Below are 12,304 nucleotides of genomic sequence, written 5' to 3' on the forward strand. Positions count from 1 at the left end.
AACTCAACGCTCTAGAGCCACTTTCACGGCCCTAGCCTCATCGGTGTTTAACAGCAGCTCTACTGAGATATAACTCACACAGAACAGACCCCGCTTCCGAGTGTGCAATGTGGTGGAGTCACTACACTCAGGGTTGTGCAACCAGCATCTGTCTAGTTCCAGAACATTCCATCACCCCATCAGCAGACAGGCCTCCCCCTAGCCCCTGAAAACACTAATCCACTCTGTGTCTCTATGCACTTGCCTGTTCTGGACGTTTGTAAATAGTTAATTGCAATATGTGACCTTTTGTCCAAAGTCTTAGTTTTTAAGGCAAAGGACAAAATCAACCCTCTATCATGAATATCCTCCAACTTAGCAAGAATGAAGCAGTAAACATTCACTGAACTCTTCACTTAGACAAGGCGGGTGGGAAGTGGAGTGTGTGCACTCGACAGCCCCACAGACCAGCGGCTCCTGGCATGGGGTGCCCGAGCCCCGGCATCACCGCCGCTGACCCAACACCTTGGGGAGGAACCACAGGTGGGAGCGGCAGGCCCCAGCACCTCATGGCAAACGTCAGAACGGTGGGGGCAGCTGGTAGCTCCCCAAAAGGTGAAAAAGGCCCCACCTGACACAGCAATTCCTCTCTGGGTGTCTGCCCAAAAGAAGTGAGCACGTACAACCACAGCCCCAAACTGGAAATCACCCACACAACCACCAACAGGTGAATGAATAAACAAATGTGTCCCTCCATTCACGGGAGCATCACTCAGCCTCAAAAAGAAGCCCTGACACACTGCCACGTGGACGGACCCTGAGAACACAACGCTCAGTGAGAGAAGCAGACACAGAGGGACACACAGGGTGTGATTCCACTGATGGGAAACGTGCAGAACAGGCCAATCCAGAGACACAGGGAGTGGGTTCCTGGCTGTCAGAGGCTGGGGCAGGAGGATTGGGGAATATTGATGGAGATGGGGACTCTCCCTGGGGTGATGGAAGGTTCTAAAATTAGTAGCAGTGATGACTGCACCCAGTGCACAAACCAGGGAACAGCATGCTCAGGGCAGATGAGTTGCATGGTGCGGGAACTACACCTCAATAATGCCATTAACAGGGAATTCTTTGGCGGTGTCTACACTCTCACTGCTGAGGGCCCGGGTTCAATCCCTGATCGGGGAGCTAAGATCCCCCAAGTCACATGAGGTGGCAAAAACAAACTAGTAACAACAAAATGCCTGGGAGTAGATGTGATATACTGTTAAAAGCACCCCCAAGCTCAGCAGGAAAATCTTGAGTCTCTGGGATGCTCACAGGTCAACAACATCCAGGAAGTCAAGTCCCCACAGCCCTGGCACGCATCCCCGGGCCCCTACAGCACAGACGGCAGAGACGCCACCACGCTGTCCTGAAGGGTCCACTCAGAGACAAGCTCATACGGACAGTGCACAGGGCCGTGGGGCAGCCATGGAATGGAGGGGATGGTCTGGGCCTCTGCACCAATGCTGAGACACTTACTCTGAGGGGAACTCGCCCCGTGGACTGGGGAGTCTCAGGCAGCATGCGGGGGAGCCACAATTCTGGCCCCATCAGCATCTGGATGAAGCGTCTACAGCAGCCTCCTGTGGGCACCTGACCAGATTCCCTGGCTTGCCAGCCCTCAGTTCCTGCCCTCGGACACCATGAGCGGTCACCAGTGTATGTTGTTCAAGTCGCTAAATTTCAGGCTGTTTTGTTACACACCACAGATAACCGATACACGGCCTGAGTTTAGGCTGATATGCAGGAAGCACAGCCTGCAAGAACAAGTCTGAGAGCCAGAGGAAGATGCAGTAGTAACCAGAAACATTTGATTCCAGTCATCACCGTGAGACTACAAAACAAGGAGTACCGTGAAAGGCCCCATGAATGCCCGTGTTCAAGAGCCCACGCCATGTGGCTGGAGTGTGCCCAGCTGTGGACCACGCTCCATCTCTGGGCTCCCAGGCAGCCAGGACAAGTCCAGGACCCCTCCTCCTGCAGGGCCTGCAGGGGCCCCTGGGAAGACACGGGGCCTGGAGCATGGTCTCATCTGAGATGAGGTGTACTCAAGCTGTCCCAAGCTCTAACACCAGAAAGAGAGGAGGGAATGGTTGACAACATGCCTCCTCAGACTTTGCGATGCCGCTGCAGGGCCTGTCCAGCTTCCTGCAGCTGCCCTGACCACCTGAATGACTCGGAAGCTCTCACAACCTCTCCGCTCTGGCCGCTTCTCACGCTCCACAGGTCTTCAGATCAGAGTAGCGCCAGTCGGGGTCCACATGGAGGGGCTGTCAGGGAGGGACTCTGGGGTGATGGGGGATGAAGATGACCAAAAGCTCAGCACCAGAACTCTCCTCGCCTGAGGCCAAGGCCAAGGCCGTGATGGGAAAGGAGGGCAAGGGTCAGGAAGGACAGGAGGCCCTTCCAGGGGCCCAGTCAGCAGAAGGACTCACCCAGGATCCCTGAGCAACCAGTGGCTGCATGGTTGCCAGCCTGAGGTCTGGAAAGTCCAGGCAAGCCTCACCTTGAGCACTGCAGCTCTGAGTGCTCCAGCACTGTCCCACCCCCAGCAGGGGTCACTGTCAATGCCCCACCAGGGTACCTGGTGCCAGCCACCCCAGGACCAAGGCCAAAGGAGTGCCTCTCCAGGGGCCTCAAGACCCACGACACACAGGAGCATCACTTGGCCCTGCAAAAGGGAAAAGCGCTGACACTCGCTACCACGTGGACGGACCCTGAGAACACGACGCTCAGTGAGAGGCAGACACAGGAGGACACACAGGGTGTGACTCCACTGACGGGAAATGTGCAGAGCAGGCTGATCCGCAGACACAGACAGTGGGTTCCTGGTTGTCCGGGGCTGGGGAGGGGGGATGCAGGTCCTTTGAGGGGATGAAATGTTCTGGAATTAGATATGATGGTTGCACAGCTCTGTGAATACAGTAACACAATACAGTAAAACCTGTTAAATTGTACACCTGCAGTAGGTGAGCTGTGTGGTACGAATGTTATCTGGACAAAATAAAAGTAAAAAAGTATTAGTCGCTCAGTTGTGTCTGACTTTTTGCAACCCCATGGACTGTAGCCCGTCAGGCTCCTCTGTCCATGGGATTCTCCAGGCAAAAATACTGGAGTGGGTTACCATTTCCTCCTCCAGGGGATCTTCCCAACCATACATAAAGGAGATTTCATTAATGTGCATTAGAGGATACCCCAGGTTAACCTGTAACTGTCTCCTGAGCCTTCAAATTCTATACCAGTTCTACACCTCCGGTTGGCCAATTGTTTGTTTCTTTATCTAGGTTTTAAGGTGAATGACCTGGGGCTATTTGTTTCCATCAACCTGACTGAATCTAAAGGCGCAGTTGAAATGTCTATTTTTCTTGCCATCCTCAGAAGAAACTGCTGCAAATCTACTCTATGATTCTCATTCTGTTCAGCTTACAATACAGATAGCTTATTATCTTTTGCAACCTATGTCTTATAATAAAGCAGTGCTGAAAAATTAAATAAAAAGTTCAGTTGCCATATAAGCTATGAAAATGATTTGCTGGTGGTGAGTTTTAAGCTTGATTCTAAATAAATTTACTAAGAAGGGCACTTCAAATTTTGCTCTTTAAGAAGGTATCTTGAAATTATAGGCTCACTCTCCTTAAAATTTCAAAAAGCATAGAACTTAGGACAAAGCTGTTATTAAAAAACTCAAAAACCACAAGACCCGGCAAGGCCCCTCCTCCCATGTCCTGCCTCTTCACCTGGCTGCACCCAGACCAGGTGTGGGCCCAGCCCCGGCCAGGTGGGAGCCTGGCTCAGTCCCAGGGCGAGCCCAGAGCAGACCACGGGGAGCCACTCACAGACCAGGGAAAACATAATCCACTGTGAACAGGTCCAGCACCGCCATGCAACGGGGAAATCCTTCTGAGGAGTCCCATCCCAAGCCCCCCGACCCTTGCTGTCCCTGAGGAGCAAAGCAGCAGCAGTTCCAAAGGCAGTATTCCTCTACCAGGGGCCACCCATCCCCCTGCATAACACTAATGCACCTTCCATGCCTCAGCCACGGACCCAACAACTAACTCAGGGGATTCAAACTGAAGCCCATCAGAGACGGTTTTTCCATCCAAGGTCACACACGATGATGCTGGAGCCTCGGACCTCCCCACCCAGCTCACGGGGCCATGCCTTGGCTGGAAGAGGGCCCTGTCCAACACAGGGGTGCCAAGGAACACCGCCCCTGGGCTAATCACCCCTGGGCTAGGCACTGAGACAGTGACGATGGGTGGAGAAAGAGTCAGGGAAGAAAAGAGAAATGCTGGTGGGGAGGGGAGGTCAGGCAGGTGGGCAGCGAGGGAGGCTGCAGAGGACACGGACAGACTTAGGCTTCTCTGAACATTTTCAGCAGGAGACCTGGCGGTGGGAAGGGCAGGACAGCTTGAAGAGACAGAGAAGGAGCCAAAGAGGCTCCCAGGCACAGCCCTGAGCAAGAGAACGGGATAGACTGTTATCCCCCGGTGGAGAGACAGGTGCGCAAACTGGGGAGAGCACCAGGACTGAGACGAGGAAGAGAGAAAGAGGGCCAAGAGGGGTCTCTCGGGAGACGAGAACGGAACCCAGGACCCAGGCACCCACAGACACGGCCGGTCACACCCTGCAGGGACCCCAGAACACTGCATCCTGATGAACCAAGGCCAATGAAACAATTACATCGTTGTGCAGCTTCGAAAGATGTCATCATCAGGAGAAACTGAGAGGAGAGAACACGGGGTGCCTCTGTCTCGTTTCTTACAACTGTACAAGAATCTATGATTATCTCAAAACAAAAAGTTTAAGAAAAAAGGACAGGGCTCCCAGAGGAAGACTGGGGCAGGTGGCCCACAGCTCCGCCACCTCCTCCCTAGTGAACACCCCAGGTTCCAGCGCCGCTGGCTCCTTCCACCAGGAACAGAATACTCAGCCTGCCTACTCCAGGACACCTGGATGTCAGGGACCAGGGTACAGAAGCTGAGAGCCACATGCGGGGTACCAGGCTTTTCCGATGATGCCCTCCTCTCTAAAGTGGTCACCTCGCCCACAGAGAGCCGTCAGAGGGTTAACCTGACTTCCACCTGAGCTCGGATTAGTCAGCACTCACTCACGCACACAGAGGTCAGAGCAGAAAATATTTTCTGAGTCATAGGGAGGGATGGCTCAGCCAGCCACCCACCTAAGCTACTACTCACAGCCGAGTCTGGGGCATGACGGCTCAGCATTCATCAGAGACTCATGTGCTGGAGGAGGCAGGCAGGGACAGTCACACCGAGGCTGCTCCACACCCACGGCCTCTGTGAGTCACCGAGGGGAAGGACTACTGCCCGCCCTCGCAACCTCCGGCCCGGCCACCAGGCACCTGCTCCCTCCTGAGCTGAGACCCAGTTTTCTACCAAGAGAAGGGCCATCCTGCTTTAGCAACGCTGCCATAAGCTGCAAGTGGACATCTGGGAACTCTGTGACAGAAGGAACAAAACTCGCCCTGCACCACGCCCTCTTATTTGTCAACTGCACAAGAACCCATTTCGGAGGCTGGACATTTCCGCGTGTGGAAGATTGTGGCTGTTTGCACTTCCTCCTGGGGGTGCCCCTCTTCGGAGAAGCCACTCACCCTCCTCTCTCAGCCCCACCCTCCAGGACCTCATCCCCAGGGCACACCTCGATTGCACCTCTGTGTTTATAGACTGCCCACCAACCCTCGTTCATAAGTTTCCTGAAAGCAAGAACACTGTGTACTGTGCTCCGCTCCCCCTGGAACACTGGAGATACCCAGAAGGTGCTGGGATGAATGAATGAATCAATGAACAAGCAAGCTCAGTTATTTCGAATGTGTGGTCACATGAGTAATCTGACCTTTGGAAAGGCTATGCTCCTGGAAGTGACCCATTTTCTTAATGTACTCATCATCGAGTCATCACAAAATATGTACTCTTATAATAAAGTTCTGCCCCCTCACTTCCTGTGAGAAAGCAAAATCTCCCAGTGGGGACACGGGAGGGGAGCAGACGTCACTGCACTGCTTTAGGAAGGTTGCAGCTTGCTGACCATGGCACACCCCCTCCCCCCACTGCCTGGTCTTGGGACTGCCACCCCAGGAATGGCTGCTGACCTCAGATGGAGCGCCCAGCCAGGCAGGCAGCACACCCTGAACCCTGCCAAGTGAGGTCCTGCCAGCAAGCGAAAGACGCTCTCTAGTTCAGACCCGTCCACCACAGGAAAGCCAGCTCTCACTGAGACCTGGACACACACGATGTCTTACTGACAAAGGTTACAGACCTCTGTATATTGTCACCCTGCTTATTTAACTTATATGCAGAGTACATCATGAGAAACGCTGGGCTGGATGAAGCACAAGCTGGAATCAAGATTGCTGGAAGAAATATCAATAACCTCAGATATGCAGATGATACCACTCTTATGGCAGAAAGTGAAGAAGACTTTGATGAAAGAAAGTGAAGAGCCTCTTGATGAAAGTAAAAGAGGAGAGTGAAAAAGTTGGCTTAAAGCTTAACATTCAGAAAACTAAGATCATGGCATCTGGTCCCATCACTTCATGGCAAGTAGATGGAGAAACAGTGGCAGATTTTATTTTTGGGGGCTCCAAAATCACTGCAGATGGTGACCGCAGCCATGAAATTAAAAGATGCTTACTCTTTGGAAGCAAAGTTATGACCAACCTAGACAGCATATTAAAAAGCAGAGACATTACTTTGCCAACAAAAGTCCGTCTAGTCAAGGCTATGGTTTTTCCAGTAGTCATGTATGGATGTGAGAGTTGGACTTTATTATAAAGAGAGCTGAGTGCTGAAAAATTGATGCTTTTGAATTGTGGTGTTGGAAAAGACTCTAGAGAGTCCCTTGAATGACAAGGAGATCCAACCAGTCCATCCTAAAGGAAATCAGTCCTGAATATTTGTTGGAAGGACTGATGTTGAAGCTGAAACTCCAATACTTTGGCCACCTGATGCGAAGAGCTGACTCATCTGAAATGACCCTGATGCTGGGAAAGATTAAGGGCAGGAGGAAATGGGGACGACAGAGGATGAGATGGTTGGATGGCATCACCAACTCAATGGACATGAGTTTGAGTAAATTCCGGGAGTTGGTGATGGACAGGGAAGCCTGGCGTGCTGCATTCCATTGGGTCGCAAAGAGTCAGACATGACTAAGAGACTGAACTGAACTGAACAGACTTCTGAAAATAAGATGGTGATGGCAACAATGGGACCATCTCCAGATGAACCTTCATCTTAGTTTCAGATGCTTCGGTGCTGGGTCACAGTGGATTTCTAGATTCTCCTGATACTCAAAATACCAATTTTGGAAAAATACCAATTTCCAAGATGCAAGAATGCTCTTAAAACAGACATTCAGCACAGACCTCAGTCTGACTCCCAGAGCGTTCTCCCAAGTGGTGAAAATCCAAGTTCACCTGCCCTGGGCTGTTTAGCAGCTCTATTCCTGATCACTGCATAGCAAGGAAAAGGAGTGACTTCTCACACTCTCAAAAAAGGGCATGAATCTCACATACATTTTGCTGAGCCAAAGTAACCCAAATCAAAAAGCTACACATTGTTGACTCCATTTACTTTACTTCCAGAAAATCTAAAACCTTAGGGACTGAGATGAGACTGGTGCCCAGGAAGCGAGAGGCGAGTTGATGCCAAAGGGCAGCAGATGGTTTGATGGGATTGTTCTGCTGCCTGACTGCAATGATCTGTCAAATACTCTACAACTGTGAGCTACAAGTGAACCACTTCATGTCTACTGAGGATAAACAAATTACATTTTGAAAAATGTACCGGCCAACGTACTCGTACAAGACGAGTGCAGTAACCGGGGCAGAGAGGGAGGCAGGTGGATCAACTGGAGTTTTGAAGGTTCTCCCCACTTTCAGTTTCCGTCCCCTGGGTCGTCTCCCCGCCCTGACCACTGCTAAGGCCGCACGCCAGGGCGACATAGAGCTACCCAACCGGAAAAGCCAGAGCCCGGGCTCAGCCGCGCCTCCGGGCGCAGGAAGCGCAAAAATAGAAAGCGCCGGTGCGCTCGGCGGGCTGGAAAGCCTCCGACCTCGGAGAACCGCGGAGCACCAGAGCCAGGAGCCAACGTCGGCTCCCGGGCGGTCCCAGCGTCCCGACCCCGCCCCTGGCCGCGACAGTTTCCAAAAACTGACACACACTGAGCCCGCGCGAGGGGCGGGGCGCGCGGGCTTCCCCACCGGGTCCCGTGGAGGCCGGTCCCCCCGCAAGCCAAGCGCGCGAAAGGGCGCCCCAAAAGCGCCCGCCCACCGCGCCCGCTGTGCTTTCCCTCCCGAAGGCGCGCTGCCCAGCCCGAGCGCGGTCGCTGGGACACGGACACGCGCACCCACGCCGCCACCGGGGACAGGAGCCGGGGCGCCCACCCCGCGCCCTGCATATCTGGAATCACCCGGACGCCTGTGTAAATTTCCGTTCAGCTTGTCATTTCCAAAGGCCACACAAGATCAGGGAACAGGACGCCTCCTTACCAAGGGTCCGGCCAGCCCACCCACTCAAATTAGGAACAGGACACCTCCTTACCAAGGGTCCGGCCAGCCCACCCACTCAAATTAGGGAACATGACGCGTCCTTGCCAAGGGTCCGGCCAGCCCACCCACTCAAGATCCGGGAACAGGACGCTTCCTTTCCAAACCTCTAGCCAGTCCTGCCACTCAAAATTAGACAAATGCCTAATTTACAAAATTAACAACTGGAAAGAAGAAGGAGGAAAGAGTGTCCTCAAAAATAAAAAAGCTGAGCACGATGACAGCGCCAATAATAAACTACCAGCAAAGACAAACCCTACACGTCAAATCATAAAGTACGGAAAGGCAAGCCCGCCGGCCGTCCAGGCCCCGGGAACGGGGGTCCCCAGCCCCGCAGGACCAACGGCAGCCCGGCTCGGGCGCCCCTCGGAGGCGTAGGGTCTCCGTGGCCCAGCCTGCGCCCTCAGCCGGCCCCGGTTCCCCGCTGCCCACCCTGCGCGCGGGGCTTGGAAACGGCCGCCGGGAATCCGGCGGGGCGGGAATGGGGGGTCCCAGTGAAGGCTGGGGGCTCGAGTCGCTCCGTTTCTCGGTGGGCCCCCCACCAAACGCAGCGGGGAGTAGGGGGCGGGGGTCTGGGGAGAGGGGGTTGGGGGAAGAGCGGGGCGGCACTCACGTAGACCGGCAGCGGCCACGGGTAGACGGCGGGCTCGGCCCCCACGGGCGACTTGAGCCTCAGCTCCAGCTTCTCCCCCATGTCGGCGCGCGCGGCCGCCGCACCATGCTAGTCGGGCGGTTGGGGGAGGGGCGGGGCCCCGCCGGCGGGGGCGGGGCGGACGGCCGGAGGAGGGCGGGCGGGAGGCTGAGGGGAGGGGGCCTGGCCTGGGCCTCAGCCGCCGCCACCGCGCTCCCGTCCAGCCCCCGGCTCCCTCTTTGTGGTCACAGGCCCGGGGCCTCCAGCGCCGCCGCCATCTTGGGCCGGCGTGAGACGAGCACAATGAGCCGGGGGCCGGGCTGAACCACTCGCGGCTCGCGCGCGGGGGGGCCTGGCGCGAGGAGGCGGTGCGCTGCCGCTGCCCCGCCCGCCGCGCCTCGCGCGCCCCCCCTCGCCGGCCCGCCCCGTGAGCTCTCCCGCTCCCACGCACGCACGCACGCACGCACGCACGTCCTCGGCTGCCCTCGGCTGCCCCCACCAGCCCCAAGCGGGAACCCGGGGAGACCCCGCAAGGCCTGGGATGGAGGGTTCGAAACCCGCTCTTGGCGGACAGGAACACCCTCCCTTCCCCCATAATAAAAGTATAATTTCTCAGTAAAGGTGACCGGTAGATTCCCGGCTTCGGTCACAAGAATGCCATATATTTAGCCTATTGTTGTTGTTCAGTCGATAAGTTGTATCCAATTTTTGTGACCCCATGGACTGCAGCATGCCAGGTTCCTGTATACTCCAATATCCCCCCAAATTTGCTCAAATTTATGTCAGTGAATTGAGTCAGTGCTGATATCTAACTGTCTCATCCTCTGCCACCCCCTTCTCCTTTTGCCCGCAATCTTTCCCAGCGTCAGGGTCTTTTCCAGTGAGTGTGCTTTTCCTGTCAGGTAGCCAAAGTATTAGAGCTTCACCTTCAGCATCAGTCCTTCCAATGAATATTCAGGGTTGATTTCCTTTAGGATTGACTGGTTTGATGTCTTTGCAGTCTGGAGGGACTCTCAAGAGTCTTCAGCACCATAGTTCAAAAGCATCAATTCTTTGGTGCTTGGCCTTCTTTATGGTCCAAATCTCACATGCATACATGACTACTGGAAAAAACATAGCTTTGACTATATGGACCTTTGTTGGCAAAGTGATGTCTTTGTTTCTTAATATGCTGTCTAGGTTTGTCATAGTTTCCTTCCAAGGAGCAAGGATCTTTTAATTTCGTGGCTGCAGTCACCATCCGCAGTGATTTTGTGTGTGTGTGTGTGTGTGTGTGTGTGCTCAGTCATGTCCAACTCTTTGCGACTCCATGAACAAAGCCCACCAGACTCCTCTGTCCATGGGATTTCCCAGCAAGAATACTGGAGTGGGTTTCATTTCCTCCTCCAGGGGATCTTCTCAGTTCTGTGATCAAACAGCATCTCCTGTGTCTCCTGCCCTGGCAGGTGGATTCCTTACCACTGAGCCACCTGGGAAGCCTACCGTGATTTTGCAGCCCGAGAAAATGAAATTTGTCACTGCTTCCATTTTTTCCCCATTTATTTGCCATTAAGTGATGGGGCTGGATACTGTGATCTTAGTTTTCTGAATGTTGAGTTTCAAGTCAACTTTTTAATTCTCCTCTTTCACCCTCACTAAGAGGCTCTTTAGTTCCTCATTTTCTGCCATTTGAGTGGTATCATCTGCATATCTGAGGTTGTTGATATTTCTCCCAGCAATCTTGATTCCATCTTGTGATTCATCCAGCCCGGCATTTCACATGATGTACTCTGTATAGACCAGAGGAGGGCCTGGCAACCCACTCCAGTGTTCTTGCCTGGAGAATCCCCATGGACAGAGGAGCCTGGTGGGCTATAGTCCATGGGGCGACAAAGAGTTGAACACAGCTGAAGGTACTTCGCATGTATGCACACTGCATAGAAGTTAAATAAGCAAGGTGACAATATACAGCCTTGTCATACTGTATATATACAGTATATATGTACAGGTGTGTATATATGTTATATACTTGTATATGTATATGTTGTATAGGTATTGTATGTATATATGTGTGTATACTATGTATATGGCTTCCACCTGGCAGGCTGTAGTCCATTGGGTCACAGAGTCAGGCACGATTGAGCAACCGTGCATACATACTGGTGGCTCGGTAGTAAAAAAAAAATCTGCCTGCCATCAGGAGACAAGGGTTCAATCCCTGGGTGGGAAAAATTCCCTAGAGAAAGAAATTTCTCAGTTCTTTCCTGGGAAATCCCATGGATGGAAGAGCCTGGCAGGCTACAGTCCTTGGGGTTGCAAAAGAGTTGGACATGACTTAGCAACTAAACAACATGCGTGCATATACATATATATATATATATATATATATATATGTAGTATATATATGCTGCTGCTAAGTCACTTCAGTCGTGTCCGACTCTGTGCCACCCCATAGATGGCAGCCCACCAGGCTCCCCCATCCCTGGGATTCTCCAGGCAAGAACACTGGAGTGGGTTGCCATTTCCTTCTCCAGTGCATGAAAGTGAAAGGTGAAAGGGAAGTCACTCAGTCGTGTCTGACTCTTCGCAAGCCCATGGACTGAAGGCTACCAGGCTCCTCCATCCATGGGATTTTCCAGGCGAGAGTACTGGAGTGGGGTGCCATAGTACATATATACACACCTATATATCTTTGTATGTGTGGATGCGTACACATGGAGAGGAGAAGGGGATGACAGAAGATGAGATGTTGGATGGCATCACTGACTCAACGGACATGAGTTTGAGCAAACTCAGGGAGATAGTGAAGGACAGTGAATCCTGGCATGCTGCAGTTCATAGAGTTGCAAAGAGTCAGACATGACTTAGTGACTGAACAACAACAAATTGTATATATTATATGTATATATGTGTGTTTATATACTGCATATATACAAACTATATTTTATATGTATGTATTTATGTGCATTACATTGTATATATTGTAGATATATAAGTGTGTATACATACTGCATATGTGTACACACCTGTATATTTTTGTATGCATGTATATATGTATGTGGGGGCTTCCCTGGTAGCTCAGATGGTAAAAAATCTGCCTCCAA

At 52.7% G+C, this 12,304-nt stretch overlaps 1 protein-coding gene across 7 annotated transcripts in view; it reads right to left on the bottom strand.

The window, feature by feature from the left end:
• Nucleotides 1–9,518, bottom strand: part of DOT1L (DOT1 like histone lysine methyltransferase) — a 54,518-nt gene extending 45,000 nt beyond the window's left edge. For 6 of the 7 annotated variants that reach the window (XR_003511908.1, XM_027547114.1, XM_027547113.1 and 3 more), the window contains exon 1: nt 9,204–9,518. Coding sequence is in view for 5 of the 7 variants with exons in the window: in XM_027547114.1 (XP_027402915.1) it covers nt 9,204–9,284 (81 nt within the window). In the remaining 2 variants the exon portion in view is untranslated. The remainder of the gene's footprint in view (nt 1–9,203) is intronic. The other variant, XM_027547116.1, reaches the window with a different exon arrangement.
• Between the last annotated feature and the right edge of the window lie 2,786 nt (nt 9,519–12,304).

Source organism: Bos indicus x Bos taurus, chromosome 7 (assembly GCF_003369695.1).
Source record: "Bos indicus x Bos taurus breed Angus x Brahman F1 hybrid chromosome 7, Bos_hybrid_MaternalHap_v2.0, whole genome shotgun sequence".
NCBI classification, from domain to species: domain Eukaryota; kingdom Metazoa; phylum Chordata; class Mammalia; order Artiodactyla; family Bovidae; genus Bos; species Bos indicus x Bos taurus.